At 44.4% G+C, this 27,095-nt stretch overlaps 1 protein-coding gene across 7 annotated transcripts in view; it reads left to right on the forward strand.

Moving 5' to 3' along the window:
• ST3GAL3 (ST3 beta-galactoside alpha-2,3-sialyltransferase 3) overlaps positions 1-27,095 on the forward strand; it is a 185,132-nt gene that overhangs the window by 141,343 nt on the left and 16,694 nt on the right. For 3 of the 7 annotated variants that reach the window (XM_074151206.1, XM_074151209.1, XM_074151207.1), the window contains 2 exons: positions 15,486-15,632; positions 26,046-26,192. The exons of 3 other annotated variants lie outside the window; for them this stretch is intronic. In XM_074151206.1, the coding sequence (XP_074007307.1) occupies positions 15,486-15,632; positions 26,046-26,192 (294 nt within the window). The remainder of the gene's footprint in view (positions 1-15,485; positions 15,633-26,045; positions 26,193-27,095) is intronic. One more of the 7 variants, XM_074151208.1, reaches the window with a different exon arrangement.

Here is a 27,095-nt window from a genome sequence, read left to right on the forward strand (position 1 = left end):
ACTTGAGCAGTAAGTGCCAGCGGCACCTTGAAGGTCTCTTTGATAGTGAAAGTCATAGGAGCGAGTGAGCACCTGCCTGCGAGCGAGGCCAAGTTCGGCTGTCTGTCCCTTGCAGGGACATGCCTCTGACAACTTGCTCACGGCAGTGATGCCATCTGAAAAGCAACCGTCCTCCAGCAGTGGGCACAACATAACCCATCCTCCTTTGTGACTGCTGCTTGTGAGCATCTTGTGGATGTGGCAGCAGTGGAGACTTTTTTTAGCCTTCTATGTGGGGACTGCGTTTCTGCTTTAAGTCAACAGTTTAATTCCAGTCCTGCTAAAATGTATGTTGCGATACCTTCCTGCTTTGATCAGCCTGTGTTATTGTGCTAGAGCCAAGGCCGGACTGCTGCCAGAGCCCTCACTGTCTGCTGAGCTTTTGTTTAGAACTTCTCTTCTTCCATTAGTTAATGGCCTTGTCATGCTACATGTTTGCTCGGGCAGACTGTGAATGTCACGGGCTCGTAGTACACTGCGGATTCCTCGGATTCGGAAATAGCCTTGCCTGTGGGCTGCTTTGCATCCCTGGAGAAAAAAGAAAACAAAAACTGAGGAGCCACCATGCTCCTCCTGTCAGCTTGAGGAAAATAGTGAGGCTATAAATCTGTTCTTGCTGTCAAACCCCAAGTAAAGCTTCATCCACGTGCATGTATTTCCCGCTTGTTTTGGAACTTGAGCTGGCGGTTTCTCTCGGTCCAGGCTAGGGAGGGAGAACTTGCTTTAGCTTTTGATGCTGTCACTTGCCTTTGGTGACAAATGGAGTCACCACTGCCCCTGGGAGTTTCACTCTAGAATCTGCTTCTGGATTGCAGATATTTTCTTTCCTTTTCCTCCTCCCAGGGGCTTGTTTTATATACACAAAACATATATTCAGGTATACACAAACATAAATATTTTGTATACCGTTGGCTTTTTCAGTTTTTAAAGGACTCTTCATCTGATTTTAGTGGAGCTATGAATCCACCACTAGTTGTCTTAATGCATTATGAATGCCAAGCTTGGTTACAGATTTCTGATGCCGGATCCTGTGCTGAGATACAGAGCTCTAGCCCACCTGCTTAGAGATACCTACCTGGGCAGGTATTGCCTTGTGTCCTTCTGCTCTCCTTGGACTTGGGTGGAAAGGGACAGAAGCTGGACTTGCTGCTCCATCATAAATGAGAAGAAGCTTTTGAATTGGGAAGTCAGCTTAAGGGTTGCCATATTTCTTTCACAGATTTGAGTTTTCACCTAAATAGCCATTTATAACTAATCCCTTCAGAAGTATAGTATAGGAAGGCATGGCTGGTGAGTAAGCCTTCCTTACCAATGTGCATAAAGGACATGATGAGGCTTGCACTGGGGAAGAGGCAAGAAAGCCTTTTCAGTGGTGATTGTCCTGTGGTCCTAGGACACAGTGCAAAAGGCCGTTACCACTCTCAGAGCGTGGGGGGATTTCAGGAGGAACTGATAGCAAAGAATACCTTATCACATCATCAGGATGATTCAGTGCCTTGGTCAAGGCAACTGAACCATTACTAAATGTTGAAGCAGACAAAATGCCCTGTAATAAAGTGAAAATGTGAAGCAGACTCTTCTGGCTCCTGCCAAGTCTCTGACTGAGAAGAAGAGGAAGGAGAGTCTGCATGATGTATTCTGTGGAGAATATTCCGTATTCCTTTGACAGAGAGTAGCTGGGAGTTAGTTTGTCTTTCTGGGATGAATCTTGAGACAGCATTGACTTTTTTCTTAGGTTTTGATCTCTCTCTGGCTGTGCAGAAGGCTAGTCTGTACTGCCTGTGGGGTTGTGCTCCCACAGTCAGGACCTGCTCCCCCAGTGCAGTGCATTGGTAGGAATGGCCCAAGGGAACCAAGGAAGACGTACGTTTGAAAAAATAAATTCTTCTCTGTGGCTGCCCTAGGAGACCAGAGTCATTTCCAGAAGAAGTAAGAACACTGGTGCCCTATGAGAGAAGGTGAGATAGTTTTTTTTCCCAGTCGTGGTTAGAGGAGAGGCTGGAAAATATGTAAGTGTGCTATATAAAGTCTTGTCCCTGCTGACCAGAAGAGGGAGAAGACCTTAGCTCTGTATTGTGTAGCTTTTAACAAGCTTTCTGGTAGCACTGTGGTGAGGACCATACAGGAACCTCAGTAGACAAATGACCCAGTTTGCAACGTGGGCCTTGGGGGAGACTTCCTGGCCAGATTCCCAAAGGAAGGTTGTTGTTACGGAAAGTGCAGGCTGGAGCTTGCCCTTCATACATACCTGCATGCAACAGCGGAATAAGATTAAGCAGGTCACTACATAGCTGAGAGCTGTTCCCACACGGGCATACTCCATGTGTCTGTAAGTACGCTGTCAAGCATCAGCTGGTGACAGGGGCTGCTCTGATGCCGTTGCAGTGTGCCTTCATAGCGTTTAATGTTATCAGATGGATGCATGATGGACAATAAAATTTGTCCACCGGGATTGGACAGTCATCAATATCCACAAGTCTGTAGCCACATTCACCTAAGCTTCTGGGGCAGATGAAGACAATAAAAAATAGCCATAAGTGCAGTATTTCCTGGCTGAAAAAAATCCAGGTATCAAAAGTTTGCAAAGTATCTATATTTGCAGGAATAACATCATTGATTACCTCAATTTTAGACAATTTCTCCTTCAAATTCAAATAAAAATTATTGGTGTGCCTGCCCTTCCAGTCATTCCCACACCATGTACGTTTTTTGTCCTTTTGTCCCTTTGTCCCTTGCTTTGCTTGCTATTACCTAACTCCAGTCTTCCTTGTACTATGCTTCCTATTAAAGGATGAGAAGTATATACTCATGCCAGGCTTCTGTAGTCCTTAAAGAACCTTTATCCCACATCTGCCAAGACAGCGTCATCTTCATTTCTGGCTCAGTAATCCTAGCTGTGACGTGAAAATCAGAGAGCTCCAGTCAGATTTTTATTCGTTAGTTCCTTTTCCTTCACATCATTCTTAAATGAAGAGACCCAAGCAGAATTACCTCCTTATGAGACTAAATCATTACCATCATAGGACATCCTTTCTGGGATTGCCTCACCATCCTGCTTTATCCTGAGATAATTTCTTCCTAAAAATTGTCATCTTCTAATCTCTTCTGATGTCTGCTGCCATCCAACTGACAATGCTGTCCTTTCCTAGCTATTTGATCACTCCTTCCTTCTTCATCCGTGACTCAACCAAAGTCAAAGAAGATGGATAATTTAAAGAGTTGCAGGTTTTCCATATCTCTTCTTTTGAAAAACCACATGAATGAGGGCCAGCTGAAGAGTTGGTGCAGTTGTCTTGAAAAAGCATTGGGAGGGTGTTCATGTTGCACTCACCCTCTTTGGCAGGCTCTGACAATATTCAGACATCAATATTATGCAAATCCTTGTAGATGCATTTTAAGGTCATAGTGCATGTAAACTCAGGTTATACTGGTTAGCTGCTTTGATCAAAGATAGGCTTGGAATATCTGAGGCAATGTAAAGAAATTTATTCGAAATCTGATGCTGATCTTCATGAAACACAATTCCATAAACAGCAGAGCTAATGAAATAGCCCGATTGCCTGTGGATTTATGTCCTGCTCCCTTGTGCCTCCCTTTTGCACCACAATACCTCAGATTTCCCCACCTCATAAATACCCAGTATGTTCTATCCTCCCTTTTATCCCTCACTACTGCCTGGTGGTTGCATGCTGGCCAAGACATGCATGTTCACTGACCCATATGTACATGATTGGGCACCTGGCAGACCAAGTAAACACGTAAGTGCTGAGCTCACACGGCATCCTCTGCCGCTGGCCTCACATGGAGACATGTGGGTGTCTCTTCCACTCAGACGTACATGGCTTTACCACCAGTGCAGCCCGTGCCTGCTGAGGATATTGCATCGCCCACGTGCGCAGCAGATGTTCCTCCATACTGGAGCAGTGCTTTGTGAATCCAGCACATGGAAAAAGTCAGAGAACATCGTCAAGAGTGAAACTGAGACGTCGCCCAGAGGGTATCACCTATTCATGCAAGTGTTAGTAGAATAAAGATGTTCTGTGTTAACACTTCAGTAAAGAGCTACAAGAGTCATTTGAAGTCTGCAAAGCCTCCCTTAGACTAAGAGATTTGAGTTCAATTTATTTAGCTTATGCATGAGATTTTGGGGAGATTTACTTGTAGCCTCTCTCTATTTACCTAGAGGGAACATTTTTTTGAAGAAGACTTTTTAATTTAGTATGAAGAAGTATATCTGAAGCTAGGCAAACGACCAAAAAAGGCAGCACATTTATATCAGTTTAATTATTTTTGCTACATCTGACCTACAGGCTTGATGAATTTATTCTTGAAGTCTTAAAATCAAGACTGGATATCTTGGTAACATTCTGCTCAAGCAGTGTGTGAGCAAAAGCCTGAAAGGAGAAGTTGCTGATGGAAGGAGCACTGCTCCCTGCTATGCAGGACATCCAGGAGGATGTTGGCAGGATCTCACTTGGCCTTTCGAGCAGTGCAGAATAGCAGAATGTAGTGGCTGGGAGCTGAAGCTAGATAAAATCAGCCTGGACAGATGTAATTTCCTAGAAATCTGTGCTTATAATATTCAAATGACATACTTGCTGAGGTGAGCACTGACTGTCGACACCTTTTTCTGAAATACAGACTTAATTCAGTACCTGGGAAAATTCTGTTTCCTGGGAGAATCCAGAACACAGGGCTGCGCTCTTGTGTTGCTTTCTCACCGTCCTGTTCTGTGGCTCTGGGAGCCCCTGTCCTCACTCTCTGTGACCCATTTGTTGACTGAGGAGCAGCCATTAATACCCTTGACAGCTTTTCATGAAAGTAAGTTATTCATCCAGTTGTCTGCAAGGGTCACAGCAAAATTTTCTCTTCCTGGGGCCCAATTAGCCAGATCTGTTTCTGCATCCCGAGGGAAAAGGCTTCGTGGAGTTTCTGAGGCGAGCAACCTCCATCATAACAATATTCCCCCGAAGAGCCCTTCGGAAAGCATTGCAACACCACGGGATGCTGGGAATTCACCCATGTGCAGTGTGAAGACTCAGAGAGGAGGGGAAAAACACTGATTTGATTTTGTAAATAAAATCACATGCTTTCTCTCAGTGGCTGAAAAGAGACTCCCCTTTCACAGCTCCAGGAATTTTGCTGTCTGCATTTTTTTCTCAAAACTGAAAAAAAAAAGTCTGAACTGTAAATATTTATCCAAGATGTGTAGTTGTTAATATGATCCAGTCTTCAGTCATTTTGAATGGTGTCATGATGACAGATGTTAATTCAGAAAGGAATAGATTGGGCGATTTATGCCTGAAACACATGTGTTCCTTGGCGGGCTCGATGGATTACTTGCATAGTTAATGCTGTCTGAGCAATCTGTAACGTTTTCTCTGCCTCGAAGCACCGAGGGCTCCAGAACAGGGGGTTGACCTATATCTCCAGTTTGCTATAATAAACACTGAGGTAACTAAACTCCCCGTGTGCTTTTATCTTCCTAAATTTATCTCTCCCCCCGTGCTCCAACTGTGTGTGGTGCTTCCAGTTCTTCCCAAGAAGAATGGCATCTTCTTTCTGCAAGAGAGGAGGGTGCTTCTGTGTGCGTGGGGTGGGAATCCCTGACCACCTCCCCTCTAGATTCAGCTTCTCTCCTACCTTAAGGCTCACAGTTATTTAACGGGAGCACTTGTCCTGACAGCAAAAGTGAAAATAAACCAAGCTACGTGAAGGTAGTAGGCAAGAGAGATTCTGGGAAGACCCCACATTTTCTTCTAGTATTTGTATTCTTACAGTTGCAAATTTATGGGATATGTCTAAAGGCGTTTCTTGTATTCTTAGTTAAGACCAGGTTTGTAAAAATGTTAGTATCTTATTTTTTATTTATTTACTTAATCAGAGACATAAAATCGAAGGAAAATGGCCAAACTGTTGGATGCACAAGGCTTTTGGTAGGTCTACTTGGATGTTTTTCTCAGCTGGTTCCATTGGTTGTGTTCTGGCCGTTTTCCATGAAATGAACTTTGCCCACAAGTGACAAGTACAGAAAATATCGAGCTTGGCCCAGGCAATCAGCACTTTGACTATTTGGAAAAAACTTTTAAATGTAAATGTTCTGTTCGGATTACAGTTTATTTAAATTCTCATCTTTTAAGAATATTAAGTAACATGACTTTAAAACTCTTCTTTTGTAAAACAACTATTATTAATGCAAGTCTAAAAAATAAAGTAGGGCAGGAGCTTCCTGGCATCTTCCCAGCCTCTTGTTATTTTGACCTTTCTGCTTTCTCCTCCTAAAGGATGCTGAATAATTTGTATATATTCTATATGAACACTCAGTGACCATACAAATTATTTGGCTTCTCGTTTCAGCAGAGATGCCAAAATAGGAGAAGACAGATTTTCTGTGTACTCTTGCTGTAAAAACAATGTAGAAATTTCCCTAGAGACTCACTTTAAGATAACTTCAGAAAGCAATGAGGGTTTCTAGGCCATAATTCTTCCTGTGGTGATCCTTTAGCCTTTTTTTGTTGTAATGTGCCAAGAGTTTAGTCTAAATATGTGTTGTTTAATGAGTTGTTGTTTGTATTCAAACTCATGAACCAGTTCAGCTCCCTAAAAAAGACTTTGCTGATGGGTGTCCTCAGATGCCCTGGGATGCCCTCATGCTTTGTCACCAAAGCCTGCAAAGACAGCTTTTTTTAATTTTTTTTTTTCCCTTTTGTGCAGGCACACTGTTATAAGTGGAGCAGGTAGCTGTGCTTATAGTTGGGATCACCTTATGTTTTCTGTTATAAGCAACAGGGAAAATGCTCTATTATTTTATTACACTGTCGTCTTTGAGCTGATGTTTTCCATGCCGCGTGTTTGGCACAGCTGGAAAGTTCAGCTAAAATAACTGTCTCTCAGGATGAGGCTACTGAAAATGCACAGTTTTATCCCTGTTTAAAAAAAAAAAAATAGTCTCCCACCCTATTTTGCTGAGATTCTCTAATTCTTCAGGGCAGTGGCTGGGAATCAGTGAGGCTGTGTTACCATGGCAGCCTGATGTGGCTCGTGATGTTCTGTGAAATCCCATGGCTTGGTCTGATGTTCCCCAGGGGCTGTTAGATGTTGGCAGTACAGGGTTGCCTGCGCTGGGCACGGTCTGTCCTGCCAGGGCTCCCCTGCCCTGTCTGTGCTGGTCAGGTGCTCTCCTCATACGGTTATTCAGGATGCAGCAGCATCTCCAGGGACGTAGGAATAAAATAGGATTTTCCCTTCACCTGCTTCTCCATAAAGAGACCGGGGCGTGAACTGGGAGCAGGGAATCTCTTTGTCAGGAAATGTAGTGACAGGACAAGGGGTAATGGTTTTAAATTGGAAGAGGGGAGATTTAGATTAGATATTAGGAGGAAATTCTTTACTGTGAGGGTGGTGAAGCACTGGAACAGGTTGCCCAGGGAAGTTGTGGATGCCCCATCCCTGGAAGTGTTTAAGGCCAGGCTGGATGGGGCTTTGAGCAACCTGCTCTAGTGGAGGTGTCCCTGCCCATGGCAGGGGGGTTGGAACTCGATGATCTTTAAGGTCCCTTCCAACTCTAACCATTCTATGATTCTATGACTCTCAGGAGCCCCTTCTCCTCCTGCCAGGCAATGTGAAGGAGCAGTAGCCTGGTCTGGTGCGTGGCAAGAGAGCAAAGCAGGAGTGTTGGAGTGATGGATACTGGGGACAGCAGAAAAGTGAAGGGTTTACAACCAGCAGGGAACTCCTCAGACACTTGCAGGTTTGTTAGGTGCAAATAATTCAGGAGCCCTGTTAGAGGGTGCATTTTTCTCCTCTAACAGCTGATCTAGAATACCATACCTTTCTGGAGCTTGTTGCACTTAAAGGACTGTGCCTTGGGTTTAATCACTCCATTTGGTGGAGTTTTTCTTGAGTTGATTTTTTTTTTTTTAAACATACTAAGTTACTCTTTAAAACTTTTTAAAGAGCTTTATGGTTATAAAAATCAAGCTGCCAGAAGTTAGGAAAAGCAAAAACATAACATTGCATTTTCAACATTAATTCAGTTTTCCTGCACAGATGTTACCCTTAATTGCATAATTACATCGTGGCTCTTTTAGAACACAGCTGTCTATCTAGTGGAAAGGGGCAACTAAGATTTAGACTCATTTCTGTAATGCAAGACAGCCTTGGTATGAGTAGCTAGAGAAGCTGTAGAACATGATGTGGATATGAGAAAGGAAAGGAGAGGAGGAATAATGGTCTCCTGATTACAGACACTGAGGATTCCTCTTGAGGAATCCTTCACCTTTTAACTGACTAATGTGATGCTGGGCAAGTTAGATCAGAATTTCCCAAACAGTTTAAGTCTCATGGGGTGGATACACAGGAGAGCTGAGTGTTTGGCAGCAACAAAGTCAATGGAGTTGTACTGTAAGCTTAGCAAATGTTCTGAAAATCCAGCATAAGGTATCTGAAGTAGAGCATCAGGAGGCAGTAGAAGCTGTGGGCATTCATCTTTGTCTGTTTTCTCCTCAGTAAAGTGGTGTAATGCATGCCAAATATTGCAGGGATGCTCTAAATATGAAAGTATTGTTTGTAAAACACTTAGATATGTGGCGAGAAAAGAAAAATCTTGTGGGAAAATTAGGAAGTCACTGTTCACTACAGAAATTCTGAGCTGAAGCTCCGAAGTTGCAGGGCTGTCCTACTTCAACACTTACTACCATGTGGATTTGGCCTTTCAGCCGTGGTATTCTTTTAATAGATGCTATGTGAGTATGACATTTCATAAACTATGTCATAAAAATAATAGCGAAACAAAAATACCCTGTAAATAATGGTGATATTATAGGGCCTGTTCTTCTTTGGGTTTTTTCTGAAACTGTACTACTTTAGATATTTTTTCACTGAAGAATTATTATTATTCGCAGACAAAAAACCACAACAGAAACATAAATTGTCTAAATCCATTCCTTTTACTAAAAACTTCCGTCTTTCCTAAGATATTTCAAAACAGGAATATTTCTTCAAATTTTGGCTCAAAATCTAGCTCACATTTTGAACAGAAGAGTCTGTAGTACAGTCTATCCATCACCCTGTTTGCGCATAATACAAACACGTCTTCTGACATACCGTATGTGAGCTATCATTTATGCTTTGACTTGTGAAACACAGTATTCATTAGAATAATCTTCAGGTTTTTTCTGCAGCTCATCTGACGTGTTCCAAGTTCTATTTTCTTCACAGGACAATCTCTTTTTCAACCGTGTTTTGTTATCTTACAACTGTGTACTGTATTTTGTTCTCAGTTGGATGGATAAAACCATAGAAATATGTTTAAAAAAAAAAAAAGGAATTCCTTTCCATTTACAACGTGGCATAAAAATACATTTGCTCTCCTGACTCTTTAGAGCTGGTCTTGGCCTCGTGCTACCTAGTCCTGTGAATCAGAAGATGACAGTTGGTATTAGACCAGCAGCACAGAAGGCCCACGTCTGCCTGTATTTAGGTTAGCTGTAGCACTCAGTTATATAGGTCAAATGAAGTTTGAGAATCAGTATGCCTATTTGAATATGCTTTTCTGCTTATTCAAAATATATGCTTGCAGGTAAACAGGGCAGAAGCTTCCTACTGACAGCCGTGGGAAAGAGCACGTGTCTGTGTTTTAACGATCTGACCTGGTGTGTAACACACCAGTGCCACCCTCATGTCCCAGCCGGTGTTTGTCACCATTGAAGTAGCTGCTTTCTGAGCTGGTGTCTGGTCGGGGCAGCTTCCAGTTTCATGGGTAGCCAGGGTGCCGTATAGTTTTATATGTCTAGCACAAAGCTTAAAGTCTGCAACCACAACTTGGAATTAAGTTTCCCTTCTCCGGTAGTTATCAAGCCTAAAGAAGCTACTTTCTGGCCAATGTAGTGAATTATTATTAGCTCAACTCTACCGATGAAGCAGCATAGTTAGATTTTTGCCTTAATAAAAAAAGGCCTAGTAGTACCATGTATTTAGAGGTGATTTTGTCTCCATCATGCTTTGCTGCTCTTTGCCACTGAAAACACTGGGTAGAAAATGTGTTTGGGTTTCACACTGAGAAATATTAATAAAAACTAAATTTGAGGGGTTTACAACATGTCAGGAGTTCTCTTGGGTGCTGCGAGGCTGCTGGGAGATGGGGACAACAGGGGAATGGCCTGGGAAATTACAACCATTTGATTTTAGACTTGGTCAGTGGAAGGGTATTTGGATGAAAAAGAAAAAAAAAAAACCCACAAAAGAAAACAACCAAAAATTATAAAGATTAGAAGTATCATATTGTAGTTGCATCTCTTTTGGCAGTGGGACAAAGAGAAGATGAGGGAAAGGCTTGAGCACAATGTGCAATGTTCCTGCTTCAGGCAGAGTAAGAGCTTTTCAGTGGGGCAGATAAGAGTGGAAGAATATACGAACTCTAGAAAGTGAAGATAGGGACATTCAGAACAAGTGCTGCCCATCGGAGCCGTGTACAGAGAGAGGGTGGTGTGGTGAGGGGTTCTCCTTCACTTTGAGGAAGTTGGGTAAATACATTTGAAGTGTGGGCTAGTGGGTCCGGCAGTTGACTATCAACCCAGACTGCAGGCTCTCAGCACCTCTGTTCTTGTTGCTAAAAATTCCTTGTTGCTTTGATAATCAGTGCAAATGATGCAACTTCATTTATATAACAGCTTGTAGAAGAGCATTTTCTAGGCCTCCATGTCTACTTGACCGCTGAGAAATGCAGCGTTGGCTGATAAGATGGTTATTTTCTAGTGGAAACACACCTTCCACATCTTAATCCAGTTTTTGCCTGAGCAGAAACCTTTCAAAAGCCTCTGCAGATGGATTGCAGCGGTGCTGCTGTACCTTGTGTTTGTGTGACAGTGAGTGCTTGTGGATGACGGGTATAGAATAAACCACATTCCAGCCTAGGTGGGGGCAGAGATCCCAGTGAACTGTGTGCTCCCAGGCACGGTGAAGTCTTGTGACTGGTACGTCATCTCCTGGCTTTTTCGTTCTCTCATGCCCTTCTTCCTCTCCATTTCTGGTGTTACCAGAGCTTGAATGAGCAGTGTAATCTCCATTTACCACAGGTTCTGTCTCGTCTTTCCTGTTGCTCTGCATCAGAGTATTGCACACCCAGACTTTATTCAGCTTTGTGTTGTGCACAGCTGACCTTTGCAATCTCCCTGTCCCCATCCCATCAGACTTAGAAGTCTCCCGGAGCAATGCTGCTTGTACTCCTAAATCCAGTAGAATCACAGAGGTGCAGAAGAGGTAGCGTCCATGTCATCAGGATGCAGTAGCTTTACCCCTCATTTTGCTTAGTATATTAAAAATATTGTTCTGAGAGACTCGGCCTGCTTCTAGCTGTTTGTATCTTCTGTTGAGGTGTGCTCCTTGGCCAAGGCTCTGAGTTTCCATGTTTTATTTTAGCATATATTGTGATTTGCCTTGGTAAATCTGAGAACAGGAGATGGAAAACTGAATGGAGACAAAAATAGCTTGCAACCAGCTGTCCCTATTACCCTTCAGTATTCTGCAAATGGACAGAATGAGGAATTATAGCTGGATTGTCTTGTCCCTGTAGCTATTATGTGAGCCCTGCCATTTTTTATCCCTTCTTCATAACCTGCCATCTCCGCTCTCACATGTCTGTACCCGTTTGTTCCTGGAGTAGTGTCTCTAGAGGGGATATCTCTGCCTCTCTCCCTGGATGAGAGCTGTACAAGAGAGTGGCTGGAAAGCCCTGGCCCATCTAAATTCTTTCTACTTTTTAAATAGTTTCTTCTAAAGCCTCCTGTACAATTATGCAATTTTGAAAACACTCCAAGATTGCTTAAAAATGCTGTGGCCCTCAGGCTTGCTCTTCAGTCATGTTTTCCTGTCTACCTCTCTCTGTCTGTTGCTTATTTCTTTATGCTTGTACTATAAGCCTTTTTTGGCAGCCCTTGGCACCGTGACCGCTGATCTGTGGCTGAGGCTCCAGGTGCACGGTAATACCAACAAATAATAAAGGTGGGAACTTAACACAGGGAAACACCATTTCCCCTGTAGGTGGACCCTATGGTTTCCTCCTCGATACCAGGAGGTGATCAGGTACTGCAGGGACATTGCCTGGGCAGTTTTCAGACTTGCTTTCTGACTTGTTATCGTTATGATAATCAGGAAGGGAAGTATTGCATCCTCAGAGGCCCACCCTTAAGCATTTCAGGCTTACTCACTGTAGCAGAGAGCAGGGGATGCCTCCAGCCTCAAACTGTGAGTCTGAGTTCCCGAATCTGGCAGGAAAACGTGCCTTCCCTCCCTCCCAGTGCCTGCTGCTCCTCGGGTGGCTGTCTCTCTCCTCCCAGCCTAAAAAAGGGACAGAGTTCCCCCGATGGGTAGTAATTGCTTTGGAAACCTCACCGAACATCTGTGTCCAATCAGACCAAACATCCACAGCAGGCGGAGCGGCGGCCGAGCATCAGCAGTAGCAGGGAGCCCTGGAAGGGGCTGCGCTCCCGTTGCCACCGCCATGGATCCCCGGGGGCGGGGGGTTGTGTCAGGGGGAGCACCTCCCGGGGCCCGCAGTCGTGGTGGTGCTGTGTTCTGCAGCTCACCAGTGACAAGCTGCAGAACAAAACCACAAGGTTCGAAACGTAACTCAAAACTCAGAGCCAAACCACAAGGCTGAGAATTTCAGTAATTATAAGCCAAGAAAAGAGTTTTTAGTTCTCTAGCCCTATTAGGGAGCTTTGCCTACCCTATGGGTGGAAGTATGAGAGCTGTCTGCTGAGGTTCCACATTTCTCCCTAGAATTGTTTTAGAAACTCCAGAGGGAAAACATACCAAAATGAAAGATTATTCTCAGCAATAATGGAAACTACACAGGAAAGTTACAGGGGACAACACAAAGCAAATAAAAATGAGACAGAAGGGAGAAACCAGAACAATTTTGGAGCTGTGCGATAGGTGAGAAAAGTGGTCAGGATGAATGACAGGAGAAACAGCCACACCGAAGGGACCAAAGCGGCCAGGTTATATTCTCAGCTATGGATGGGATCCACTAGCATTGAACTAGCTGAGAGGAGCCCAGGTATGGTCATAGCCATTCACATAGCACTGGGAAAATGAGCAGCTCTGATATGTGTAATTATCTTTCTGAACAGCTCCAGCAACAGCAAAGAATAAGTCTCAAGTGTTTGTAATTTTTTTTTCTCTTTTACTATTTTGTGTGTGATGTAAAAGCCAAGTAAAAACTACTTCAATCCCAGAACTTATGTAGAATCTCTTATGGAGTGTGAGTCCAAACAAAAGGCAGCTTTTGTCCACTTTAAATAGCTTGCAGACCTTTGGTTTGAATTGTTTGCAAAATTTAGGCAATGCCATATTTAGAGTTGCACGTGAAATCATAATTAAACTTATAAATTTATTTTAGTTTCAGGGTCACACGCTATTTTTCCAGGGTGTGCCTGCTTAAACCCATGATAAGATGGTTTCACTGAATGAGTAGCTGTTCAAGATTTTTGTTTATCATCTTCATTTCTGTGAGACCTGGAGCGTGCTTAATGCAAGTGGAATCTGTGATTTTTTTTATTTAATTTTTTTTCCCTCCTCCCTTGGAACTGAAAGACCTCTGCTTTATGTATGCCTTTAGGAAATTCCAAAGGTTTCATATTTATCCAATTTTTAATGAATTTTCACAAGAGGCAAAACTCAGCTGACATACCAAATCCCTCAAATCCCTTGGTCAAATGGATGTTGGACTTTATTAATATTTGTAAAGTTGGTGGGTTTTTTTTTAACTTTTGTTTTTAAGTGGTGGGATCGCTCAGTGGCTGAAAATGTCATATCATAATGGAAAGTGTTAGACTGTGTTAACACCAGGCATTCTTTCTAATTTAACTATGATGAAAGAACATACGTGTTAATTAGGATTTTTGCCATTTAGGGTCCTGAGAGCACTTTGCCATTGTTGAAATGAAAACTTAAATTGTGAATTTAAGGATTCTTGCCCTAGTCAGCAAAAGTGCATTAAGTTTAGGCAACTTTGAGGGGGAACATGGGGTCAAAATGGGATAGCAATGGCATTTAGCTATCTTAGGCTGTTTGCTCTGTTAATGCCTCTCGTAAGGCAAGAGCCATCTACCACAGTTTCATTCTTTAGGATCTGAAATTCAGCAGCTAAAGATAACCATGGGATGTTTCCATAAAGAAGCCTCAGTAAGGTGTTTAGCACCAGGGCACAAGAGTTGGCAGGAGCCATGTGCAGTACAAGTAGTCTGTGAGATGCAGCAGGCATAGGCTGTGGCAGAATTACCATTGATAATTACAGGGGTAATCACTGCTGGGCAGGGGAGGCTCCTGAGGGTGTAGCAGGAGATCATCAACATTTTCGGCAGTGCTTTGAAAGCAACTGTAAAGCCACTGCTAAGCTGCAAGCAACCCAAAACTGGTGTAAATGATGACTTCCAAAGCACATGCCTTTTATGTTGAGTGAAGTATCTGCCTCTGTTGCTTGTCATGGAGATCACAGGAGACTGAATTCAGTCAGATTACCCTGCCAAAGCTGCTGTTAGCAGATTAAAATTCCTGCCATCCTCCCTGTGCCTTGCTCTGAATTTTTAACCCAAATGGAAGTGAAACATTAGAATGCAATTGTTCTGTAAGTCCTATGAACAAGGAGCCTCCGGTTATTTTGAGGGCAGTACATGCTATACCGGTGAACATCAGGGCCAGCAGGAGCAATGATATAAAGTAATCTGGCAGAGAGGCACGAGCAGGGCTCTAGGCAGGGCTTGGCTAGCAGGGTAGCGGTATTCAAGGCCAGTATTCTCCCATGTCTGCAGGGTGAGGACTTTCATTGAAAAACTATTTACTGGAAAACCATAAAGGACATAGTTGGTTTTTCCCTTGTACCATGAGGATGCATGGCCCTTCACAAGACAAGATGGCACCTTTATAAGCTTATGAATTAATTCACATAAAACCTAACAAAACCTTTATCTAGGATAAAGGGGAAGCGTGCAGCTCACACTGAAAGTAGAGCTGTACAGTCATTTTTAGTTCTCTGAATGTTCTTAAAAGCATTTGCTGTCCAAGGGTACATCCCCTTGGAAGCAGGTGGGAGCAATCACAGTGTGTGCTGGAAGGCTTAAGCCATTAACCAAACTAGCTGAAGTGCTAATAAGAGTGAAAAGATGCCACCAGGGACAGAGTCATTCATGCTGAAGCCCAAGCGCCTCTGTCTTCATCACACTCATCATCCAGACTAGCTCACCCCTCCAGGATGCACCCTCCCACTGCAGCCTCATGCTAGTGCCTTGTGGCAGGGAGCAGGGACAGTGGGAACTGCTGCCAGTAGTGGTGTTTGGGGTTTTAAAAAAAAAAAATACAATTTGCTCTTTTGTATATAATTGTTCTTTTTGTTTTATCTTTCCTTTTTTTTTCTTTTTTTTTTCTTTTTTTTTTTTTTTTATCAGAGTGCCTCTGATGGCTTTTGGAAGTCAGTGGCAACCCGTGTCCCAAGAGAACCTCATGAGATACGTATCCTGAATCCCTACTTCATCCAGGAGGCAGCTTTCAGCTTCATCGGGCTGCCTTTCAACAATGGCCTGATGGGCAGAGGGGTAGGTATAAAGCAGAGTAAGCAAAATCAAGGGGAAGGACGTTGGACATTGAATGGAAGTGACTTTGGCCCTTTTATTGTGGCAGCACTCAGCCTCCTGAAGGCCAAGGCAAGATCCACCCTTTCTGGTATTAGAGCTGCTTTTCTGGAGGCATTTCTGAGGCTTCCAGCACCAGCTGAGTGATTTACCATCACCTGCAGCCTGCCAGAAGAGCACTTGCTTGTGTGGGTAGAGGGAGCTCCTTCCCAAAAAGAAGAGGGAACCTTGCTGTCTGCACCCGCAGCACATCTGGAAATGGTGCAGGTCTCCCTAAAGGTCGTGCTACTGTTTTGCAATTTTCTGTCCTCATGGAGACCATGGCCTAAAATCACTGATACTGCACTGCTGATCCTGTATCCCAGGCTTATAGTAAAAGAGGGTAAAGGTTTGTTTTATGGGGCTTTTGGTAAGAAATTCTGATCTTACAGTGACAAGGTTTAGATGTAAAAGCTTACAAAAGAAAAAAATGTAAAACACACTTTTAGGTCATAGTTATTAATAAAATACCTCCATGGACATTCAAGTATCTCTCACCCCCTATGCAGCTTTTTGGAGTGTTAGCATGGAGTAGGTGGTGACTTGGGTATTCTGGATTATCTCACACTGTAACGCTGTCCTCAGAACCTATTTATATTTACTCTACCTAATATATCAACCATTAGAGAAAGTATTACTTGGGTGGGTGAATTAGTCATGTACGCATGTGATATAGTTGTTGATAGAGACCACACGTGACATTTTTGGGTACATTAGCACAGCTGACGAACCCAGAGAAAAGCACTTTTGCTGGACAAGGTCTGCTTGCTCTGCCCCTGGCATTGTCCTTCCATTGTCATCAGTACGAATTTGCCATGTTGCAGCACGGACTAGACAGAATAGTGGCTCATTTTCCATGCTCTAATTATATCATGAAGTCAAATATTAGAGATGTTTGTTTTGTGCAGGTCAGAAGGGTGGGTGCCTGGAGGTAAGAAATTCACTTCTTAAAATGCAGTGTGCAAGATGCGCAGACAGATTCAGCCACACAGAATGGTTCTTTTGTGAAATGCATTCCTGCGTGTGTACATACAGAAGCTGTCTAGTGGTTCTGGGAACACTGGATTTTTGCTCCACACATTGAAAGTATCTTAACCCAAATATTCCCATCAGCTAGGAAGTAACTTACTTCACCTCTCGCATTCTCGAGAACATACCCTTAGAAGGATGTGATCTTGACTTGACTTCCAGAAAATCAGGACTGCTGCCCCAATGAAGGACAGAAATCATCAATCTTTTGCCTTTTTTTTGGTCCAGATTTGTTTTTATTTTTAAACACGTTATTTTAATACACAAGATATTACTTAAGCTGAGAGGAGAAGAGAGAATCCGGAAATGAAAATGCTGTGAACTGAAGTTTATGAGGTTTTGATAGGTTGTTTAACACACATCAGATTTGGAAATGAAGGCATCTTAATTGAAACCCGATGTTTCACTTCATGAAAGTCCATTTGAGCATTTAAAAATAGTTTATGGAGCTTTAAGGCAAGCAATTTTTGCCCATGACCCCTGCTAGATTGTGTAAATTGTAGTTCATTCCTTTAGATGGGGCAGCAGGGTCTCTGCAGGTGCATCTGTGGGGCTGGGACGGTGTTGTACCCTGTGCTGTCTGCGCAAGGGCACTCTAATATAGTGATGCTGTCAGAGTTTAAAAACAGGGAGAGAGTGTTTCTAGCCTGTAGCTACAAATTTTACTGCCGACATCAACTATGGATTGCTGTCTTTGAGCTGCTGGGACTATAGGCTTTAGTGAATGCTGCTGCAAAGCTTCAACAGAACCTACTGCTGCCATTGTAAAAAGGGCAGGAGAGTCTAAGTGGGATTTTGGTACTATAAATTTGCTACAGACCTTTTTTCACTGAGACTTTAATTGGGAAGAGTGGAAATCAGAGCCAGTAGTAGACCAAGAATCCAACTCTTATTAAAGACTTGAGAGATATCCAAGCAAGATGAGGCAGCTAGAGCAAGGAGAAACGCTCCACACGAGACAGTGTGACCCAGCAGCTGCAGAACATAGCTGGTTGGGTTCAGGGTCGTGCTTTCGAGATGTGAGACAGCCTGGAAAACTTTACTCAAGAAAGAAGCATATGAGCATGGAAAAGGAAAACGCTGAGGTCTAGCAAGCAAAAAGCACAGTGAACAACATGTGTCCTGAGTTTCTCAGGGGGAGCCAGGATGGGGGCAGATTGGTGCCCCGGTGCTGCAGGATGCTGTGGTATGTTGGGCAGGCTACACACAGGAGGATCAAGGCTGGGGATGCCTTAGTAATCAAGGCCAACACGAAATCCTCATAAATAGCAGTAATATTCCACTCTTCTTTGGTTCTGATGCCTAAATAAACTTCAGTGCTTCTCTTACACACCACATATGGTAACAATGTGCTGCCAATTAACTTTGTAATTTGGGGGCTTTTTCAGCAAGGTTGAGGAGAGCTAGTAAAATAGTTTGGGGCTGATCTCAAAGTGTTTTTCCCAGGATTCAATAAAGGGTGAATGTAGTAACATCCTCTGCTTTGATAATATAATTTGGGCCAGATGGTTCTGGAGGATAGTAGGAGGGTACGACTCAGATGTGCATTTTGATTGCACTTGTGGCATAAGTAGCCGAAAGGCTGAGCAAGGAGCAAAGCTGGTCACCCACAATGAAAAGTGACTTCTCTCTGAGACCAGTAAAGCTTTTCAGGAGTTTCTTCAGTCCATTTGCTGAAGTCTTAAGAAGAGGCAGAGCTGTTTCCTATTGCATGTGGTCTTCTCTTTTCTTGGGATAAGCTGATGATAAAGAAAAACTTTGGTTTAGGATTCTAGCAATGTCTGGGTAAAATTAAATGTTAATACTTGAAGATGGTTTAGCATGAAAGAAATGAGGTAGTAAAGGTCTTCTCTTTGATTAAAGAATCCTCTTAAGGTGAAGGCGCAGGCTTAGCTGTCTCACTAGCCAAAGGTGTGTGTATGTGATTTATGTTTAGGTGGAAGTTCTGTGTATACAGGTCTCTTGGGCTTGAAGCCAGACATCACTGGTATTGCAACTGGTAATTCAGGCATGCAATAACCTACCTTGCACTGCAGACAGCTTACTGGGGGACAAACATGAACATCAATCCGTTCAGAGGTGTCATTGCCTGTTGCACATACAGCACTAGGGATGGTTATTGCCATGGTGCTTTTTGATGCGTAGTGAATGGTCTTGTCCACTCAGTAGCGCTCAGAGCCATTGGAACAGTGGCTTTCTGGCTCCTCTGGGAGCATGGTGTGAGGTGGTCAAGAGAACATTTCAGATTACACAAATTATCAGGACTCTGAGGACTCCAGTGCAGACTGTGGTGTTTGTTTCTCTCTCTCTGCTGGTGCTGTGCCTCCACGGAACTGCTTATGATTTAAGCTCTGCTGCCCAAAACTGTCTTTAGTTTGTTGGTGTACTGGAAATGGCTGAATCTATAGACCCCTTACTAATGAGCTAAAGCAGCCTCCTCTGGACTTCATCCAGCCTCAGCACCAACTTGGTGAAGAAGGAGCCATGTGCAGGAGGTGTTATCAGGCTGCATCAGGCACCCGGCCATGGATTAGCACCTCTGCAGAGTGCTGACAGCCCACAAGCATTGGGGATTAACCTCTGACGCTGGAATGTTAGCACGTCCTGCCCCAGGGCTTCTCTTTGCTGTTACATGGTTTGGCCTGTGGGCAGGCAGCCTTTCTGGAGATGCCAGTGGTGACCCTTTGCTCCTTAGACAGCTTTTCAGCTCCCCTGGCTGGTCATAACAACCCTTTCTCTCATTGGCACTGAGTTGCCCTGGTCTCAGCAATCTTTGTCCCCTTGGCTGTTCTCGCTGCATTGCCACTGTGTGAAGGCTGTGTCTTGGGGACCTGTTGGGTCTTTACGGAGCAGAAGAGAGGTGGGGGATGGCAGAACCAGTGCAGTTTGATACCCTGTCCTTCTAGTTGCCGTGCTTCTTTTTTTGCGCTCTGACAGCATCTTCTAAAGCAGGGAGAGGGACAGGTAAGAGGCCACTGCAGCTGCAGTTAGTTAAATATAGAGACTTAGTGTCATTGTTAAGCTTTGGGTTTGCAAGGCAGCTCATCTGCTTCATGGACTGGACTCTTCATTACTGCTGCAGTGGGATCAGTCCATGAGCTGCTGGGGAATGGACACTCGGACAAGCCATTATGTGGTAGCAGGTAAATGCATACCAGCCGCTTCTTGGTAAGTCATAGAATCATGCCCAACCACATGCTTCTGCACATGATAGATGCAAAGTCACTGAAGGGAGTTTATTTTTCTATGAAAGAGTCGGCCATGAACTCCCGTTTAGCATAGGGTGAAGCATATACATGGTTACCGTAGAGCAGCTAGCATCCAGTAAAGTCATGCCCTTGCTTGCCCTTTGTTAAATTGTTGGGTCCTTAAGAAATACTCCCTGTATTGCACAGGAACCTGCTCTATGGCAAATGGTGAATCAGAGCTTGCGCATCAGGTTAGATGTGGTCAAAAGATATTTGATTTGGGCTAAGTTGTATAGGAACTTCACAGTTCAATGGCAGAATGGAAACCTGCTGGGCAGCTGGCTTGCCGTGTCTCCAGCAACAGGCCTCCAGCCCTTCCCTTTGCTCTGCTGCAGACTGCCAGTTCTGGGGGCTCTCTCCCACTTACGGCAAGGGATACCTAGGGGAGGTGAAGAAAGAGTGTTGGAGATGCTCTGCTTTGTCTTTTGAAGCCCAATATTGCAGCTGGTTCTGCTCACGGATGGAGGTAGCTGTGGGAGCAGCACTGTGGGTTGTTAGCTACTGTGACAGGGACCACTCTGCAGGTATTTGTATGCTCACAATAAGTGATGCTAAATTGTTTTTTATGCCATCTTTCCAAACTTGCCAGCTAAGGGAAGCAAAGAGTAGGTTTGGGGTTGTTCCCATGTAAACGTAAATGAACCAAAAGAAAATACAGTGACTGTTGTGTATCGCATGTGATGCTATTATAGTTTTGTTCTGTATTTCTTCTGGTTTGACTTTATTGCTGTTTGGTGATCAGGTTTGTAACCGATAAAACTAAGGTAGCAATTTTTCAAGTTTTCCCTCAAATAAATTAATATAGTAGTCAAACTAATTTGAATATCCAGTTGCATTATTGTTTGTAGGGAATTTATTCTTTAGCAATGCTTACCCTTTTAGCGAAAAAGGTAACAACTGGAATAGTCAGAGCAGTCCAATATGTCTTACTCTGAGTTAAGTAAAATCCCATAAATAACTGGAATTCATTTAACATATTAAGGGGGTCAAATATTTCTAAAAACAGATTTACAGCAGTCATTTCCTTCCAGTCCAGCAGGCAGTGACACAGGAATGACCCGGGCATGGAATGAAAAGCAGTGAGGGCTTTTCACATGCACCAAGCAAAGAGCAGTTACAGTCCCCTGGTTCAGTTGCCAGCACTGGATCTCCAGTGCAGTCCCAGGAGGTGATGCTCAGACCCCAGTAAGTCTAAAGGAGGGCTGGTGTTCATTTCTGCTGGCTGGCTTCTTTCTTGTGTGAGTAGAAGTCAGTCTTTAAAGCCTCTTCAGGGGGACCAATAGAAGATGAAACAGCAATGTCTTGAGGGGAAGCCTTTTATCTTTCCCCTTGTAGCAGAAAAGAGTGTAGGAGCAGTTGGGAGAATCTGTCCTATGTCTGCCTGTACTGCTAAAGGCATTCCTGGTCCCCTGACCTGGTGGTGCAGACTGGCTGTGTTTGCACCGCACAGAGCTTCCAGTGATCCCGGGCGCAGCACAAGACTTTGCATCTTTGCCTGTCTTGCCTTTATGCTTTTTTTCACCCAGAATCCACCATGCATGTGCTCACCTCCCCTGGAAGGAGCCACGCTTGGGAGGCACAGGCAGCCTTTGCCCAGCGCTGCTGCGGTGACGTGTCACTCACCACTGCTGTGTTTGCTGCTTCTGTTTGTCAGACGGCCTTTTGGTGTCGTCTCTGGCTCATCTGTCAGTGTGCTGCGTTCTCTCAAATGGGACCAGGCAAAGGGCTGATCTCTGGGGAGCATTATATTAGATATTACATTTTCCAGATGTTTGGGCTTAGACAAGCAGGTCAGGCTTGGAAATGTGGACTGTCATTTCAGGCCAAGCTATCCAGGGAGGTTGCCCTTGCAGTTGTTTACCAGTGCTGGAGCGGGGATGCTGAACTTGGTACCCACCATGGGCCCCAGCTGGGAAAGAAACCTATGAGACACAGAGCTTGCAAGGGCAAGTTCAAAGCTTGTGGCAGGGAACAGGCAAGAGGAGGGGACCGCCAATGCTTTCTGGGGCCTTGCCATTCCCAGCTCTCCCTGACTGGTGGACACCAGTTCAGGTCAGACACTCATCATGGCCACATCTGGAGCAGTGGTCCTGCTGGGCCACTCCAGACAGCCCCATGCTGTGGGCTGGCCTGCACTGGCCAGTCTTCGTGCGGCTGGGCAGCATCCTAGGAGGCTCCTGCCTCGGCACTGGCCACTATTGGGCCGCTGTTCTTCAACCATTTTGTTGAAAGCAGCATCGCTTGGTGGTACAGGAATACCCAAGCACATAGAGGGCCACAAGCAGGAAGACAGGCTTTGAGCTGGTCCAACCCCTGAGGCGGGATGTTGTGATTTTGGGTTTTTTCCTTAGCAGTGGTCTAGAATGACAAGAGGTCTGCTCAGTTGTTTGAGAGAGTTTTATTTTCATAACTCAATGCGAGAGGTGTGGTAGTTGCTTTGGTATGTCTTTCGGGCACGGCACAAGGGTGTGTGTGTGGTGAGAGCACTGACGCATTGTGCAGGGCATAGCAAGCCAGCTTTGGCACAGCAGTGTCCACGATGCCTAACTTCTTTTGGAGCAACCTGTCCCCTAGCTTGCCCCGACGGTTGTACGTGGTTCATTAGGTTCAGATTAGAGCTTAGTAGCAAACGATTTTATATGTCTGTGTACAATCAGGAGAGCTTGGAAACTGTGTAGATGCGGCTAGAGAATAATTATAACCATTTCCTCTCTCTGATACATGTCCCCTCACATTTGCACTTCTCTGCTAAGAGGAGAGCCCTTTCCCCTGGACCTGGAGAACGCTGCTGAGTTGGCTTCCCTGCAGCACAGCCTGGGACACATCCCTGCCTCCTACAGAGCCTTCCCTTTCCCATGCCGCAAGCTGGACATGAGGCAGCGCTTCATTTTCAGTAGAGGGAAGGAGGAGCAGAAGCTCAGCAGGCTTTCACAAGAGAAAACAACTCAGTTTCTATAGTTTAAACCAAATCAGGACCAATACACTGTATTGCCTTACTAATGACATGCAGTTAACCAGCAATCATGCTGCTTTCATACTTCTGTTTAAATTGGCTCCTTTTTTTTCAAGTCACTCTAATTCCTCAGTTACTGTTTAATCTGTCTGATGGTTGCTTCTTCTTTAATGTAAGCAGTTTGGAGCAAATGCCCAGTTATGTGTATTTGATCCAGGCACATGTGGGTGTACACACAATTTGTACTCATGTTCTTCTCTTAGCAGGTGCTGTTATCCACACCATTTACTAAGGGCGGGTTCTGCAAGCACCCCTGTGCCGCCCGAACAGTTACTGCCCGCCGTGAATAGCAGGGATAATTTTTATAGAATTTTCTATGTGGTCCTCTCTAGCCCACGTGGTTCTGACTGCAGCAGTGGAATGTGAGGCTGCATCTCAGCAGTGGTGTGAATGGCTGCAGATCTCTGTTTTCAAGGGGAACACACGCACTAGGCTGTAGCTAGTGTAGTACTGGAGGATGCTAACATCAATAAGGCATAATTTAATTAAAAACTGCCATCAGAACCATGAGTTTCTGAACGTGAATTTTGCTAAGGACACTATATGATTTTCTAATAGTTGTAGGGGCCAAACCAGATACATCTACTACAATCCAAAAGGTTAGGAAGTTTTTGGTAGTCTTTGGTATTTTAATAATTTTTGAGAGAGGAGCAGGCAGTACTGAGATACTGGCATGTCAGGAACTACTGAAGAACAGAAGCAGATGAGAAAATTGTCTCCTGTTTTTCCATAAAGGCCATTGGAGGTACTGTACGTAGGAAAATACGTAAGAAAAAAGTCAGGCAGATAATTTGGTGACCAAAAGAAAGATCACTTTTGACTTCTGTAATCTGTTATTCTTCAAACAGATATAAGAGTATGCTTGAAAGAAAGTTATGGTAGTTTGGCAGTCCTCCCGTAAGGTTGGGTAGTATGATTAATTCTTTGTGGTTTGTAAGAGTCACATTAGAAAGTTAGCTCTTAAATGTTAACTTTGGCAGTGAAATTCCCTCCAGGCAAAGACCCCGTGTCTCCCTTGAGCCGTACCGTGGGAATGGGCCCAGCGCAATTGGGGGTGGTATTAATGCCATCATATTCCCAACAGCGACACATTCTCAAGGATATAACCATTTACTCACTATGTTTTGGACACTGTAACTACAGCTCAGCTGAGGGAAAGGATTTTGTGGCAAGTCCACTTACCAGCTGATGCAATTCCAGTGACATCCGAATGTAATCTCCCATGTAAAACATAAAACTGAGAATATCTGAATTTGAACTGCCATGTCTGGGAAGACAGGATGTTCTTGCCTGTTTTGAAATTCGGGGGAATTTTCTTGTCCTTGCCTAATACACTTCTTTCAATTTTTTTTAAAACCCCTCCTTGATGTTTTATGGCTGCCAGTGAATTAACAATTAACTAAAGTAACCAGAATAAAACCAATATTATTTGTGGTGACTATCAATTGAAATTAAGCAGTGAGAACAAAATGACTCTGCTGTTTTTCCTAACATCTAGAGCCAGCACAGGAGGATGCAGTAAGGTCTTTTCATTTCAGGTGGGCACTGTTAGAGTTGCACTGCGTATGTTTGAGTTTAATGTCTCACTGATATAGCCATAAGCAGTTTTTGCACGTTTGTCTTCAAATCAGTGTAATTCCAGTGCACTGTAGTGGAGTTCTCCATAGCACATGGGTTGCACTCCCAGCTCTGCGCATCTCAGCTAGGGTATGGGTGACATTCTGTGCTTGGAAAATGTTGGGACTGGTCAGGCAATGAGAAGCGAGCAAGGTAGTATGCTGCCAAAAGCCAGTTCCTTTGAATGAGAGGCAGAAACTCAAAACATTGTGTTCCCAGACTGTTACAAACATCAGGTGAAATGCAATAGCATTGCTCGCCAGTTCAGGGTAAACCATTTTAAATGGAAAACATAAGCGTGCAGTTGGTTTCTACGTCTCAGCTAAGAGGCTGTCATCCTTGGTGACTGTCTGAGCATGTCCTCTGAATTCATGATACTTTTGATATGGCCGGTGTTGGATGCTCTACAAATGGAGATAAGATATGTGGGTGGATTTCTCAGCCTCTCCCTAGCCCCTGGGGTAAAGTTACCTCTGGATTCATCTGGCTAAAGGCGAGCTAGAAAACTCTGCGAGCTAGGGTTTTACGCTGGAAACACAGCGGTCATGTTCATCTGAACGTACAAGAGGAGTTGCAGCCGTACAGCACCACAGGGTCTCATCAGAAGCCAGATGGGAAGGGCTGAGGCTGGACTTTGGTGTGTCAGCAGATGGGAGAGGACAGTTGGGGTGTCCCTGCTCAGGGTGCTAGCACCCATCTCTGGCTGGCTTCCCACTGCTCCTATCTTCCCAGTATGCTGTGGCTGGGACAGGTATGGGACAGGCCAGAGGCTCCTCTGGCCTGTTGGGGTGCCTCTGAGCAAAGGAAGGGGACTCAGTGCACACTGACTGAGTCTGCCTGATCTCCTCTCCATCTCCCAGAGCGTTAAAATGACCTCCTTAAATGACTTTTGCCATCAGTAAAGAGTTTGTACTGTTCCTTTCTTCTGCTCCCGTGTGGTTGCCCGTTCGGGATAAGTATTTCTCCTTAGCCTACCTGGAAGCCAGTAATGTGCATAGAGTTTGTAATCCAGTATCTACTGGATTGCCTGTTTTAATTTCAGAAAACTAACGTATCCACAGTTATTCATCCTCCAGCTCGTCTGCTGTCCTGTTCTCAGGATAGCAAAGTTGTGGAAGGGGAATCTGACCATTTGCATTAATCCCTCTGCCCTGAAATACCCCCCTGGAGAGTCAGGTCATAGAGCCTCAAACAAGGGCTGCTGCTTTTGTGCCAGACGATTTGCAGGAAGCTGGCTAATATATGATTTTCTTTACAAGCTGGCAGGCTATTGACCCTGCAAACTGGCATTGGGCAGCTGATGTGCAGATAAAGCCAAATACCCTGTTCCTGATTTTCTGCTTAGTAGCAGCAGAGACAATAAGAGGAAATCTTTGATTATAGAAATGGCAACCTGCTAATGACTTCCATTCCTGCTTTCTCTCCTCTCAGAACATCCCCACCTTGGGAAGCGTAGCAATAACCATGGCGCTCCACAACTGTGATGAGGTGGCGGTAGCTGGGTTTGGCTATGACATGAGTTCACCCAATGCACCGCTGCACTACTATGAGAACATCAAGATGTCTGCCATCAAAGAGGTAGGGAGCTCCTGCCGAGCACATCTTCCTCCCAAGCCCGCCGACCGCCCCGACTCCAGAGCCTGACTGGGATGATGATGTCAACTTACAGCTTTCCTGTATGGGTCAAAACACAGCTCCACCCATGCATTTGCCTGTAAAATTCTACACATTCTCCCAAGCGCAATGTGTGTTAAAAACGGTTATTTCTGCTGGGAAAAGTTCTCTGGAATGTGTATATAATGTGATTCCTTCTTCAGGCAGCAGGGAAAAGATTCACATAAACGTTAACTCGAGTAGGGTGAAAGGGAGCAATTCTGCTCTGGGGTTGAAAAGATGTGGCCGCCTCCTGCTTTTTGATCCATTGTATTGCTCTCTAATCCATAGGCTTCTTTCGCTTAGATGATCCCCTCCTCAGCCCCTGTGAAATGTGGGGGAGGTGAGATTAGCCCGTGCATGTTAGCTCTCAGCTGACGGTTCAGCAGCAGTTAGCTAGTGTAAACACATCACGGCTCTGCGGAGACTGCTCTTTAGAGCCAGATCTACACTAGAAACGTTTTCTGGTACTATCACAGTGAGATGAACAGCATTTTTAGAGGAACAAAAGCTCTCGTGTTGGTATAATATAGCAGTATAAAGACACTCTTTCAGGTCTGTCTTTTCCTGTACCAAACTAGAGCAAACTTGGACACTGGTCAAAGCTTCTATAGTGGGAAGGTTTGCTGCTTTTTTGGTAGAGCTCAATCTTTCCCAGCACAGATGTGGCCCAGGTCTTCATTGGCTCCTAGGTAGGAAAAGTTTCTCCATCCTACTCCATGTTGTGAAAATTTGTATTGTTCATGGACAGTAGCGATCTCCTGGCTCTTGGCATTTGTTCACCTTGAGCATTTTGCCATTGATCCAGTGCAGGATGGAAGCTGGGAA

The sequence above is a fragment of the Numenius arquata genome, chromosome 8 (genome assembly GCF_964106895.1).
Source record: "Numenius arquata chromosome 8, bNumArq3.hap1.1, whole genome shotgun sequence".
Classification (NCBI taxonomy): domain Eukaryota; kingdom Metazoa; phylum Chordata; class Aves; order Charadriiformes; family Scolopacidae; genus Numenius; species Numenius arquata.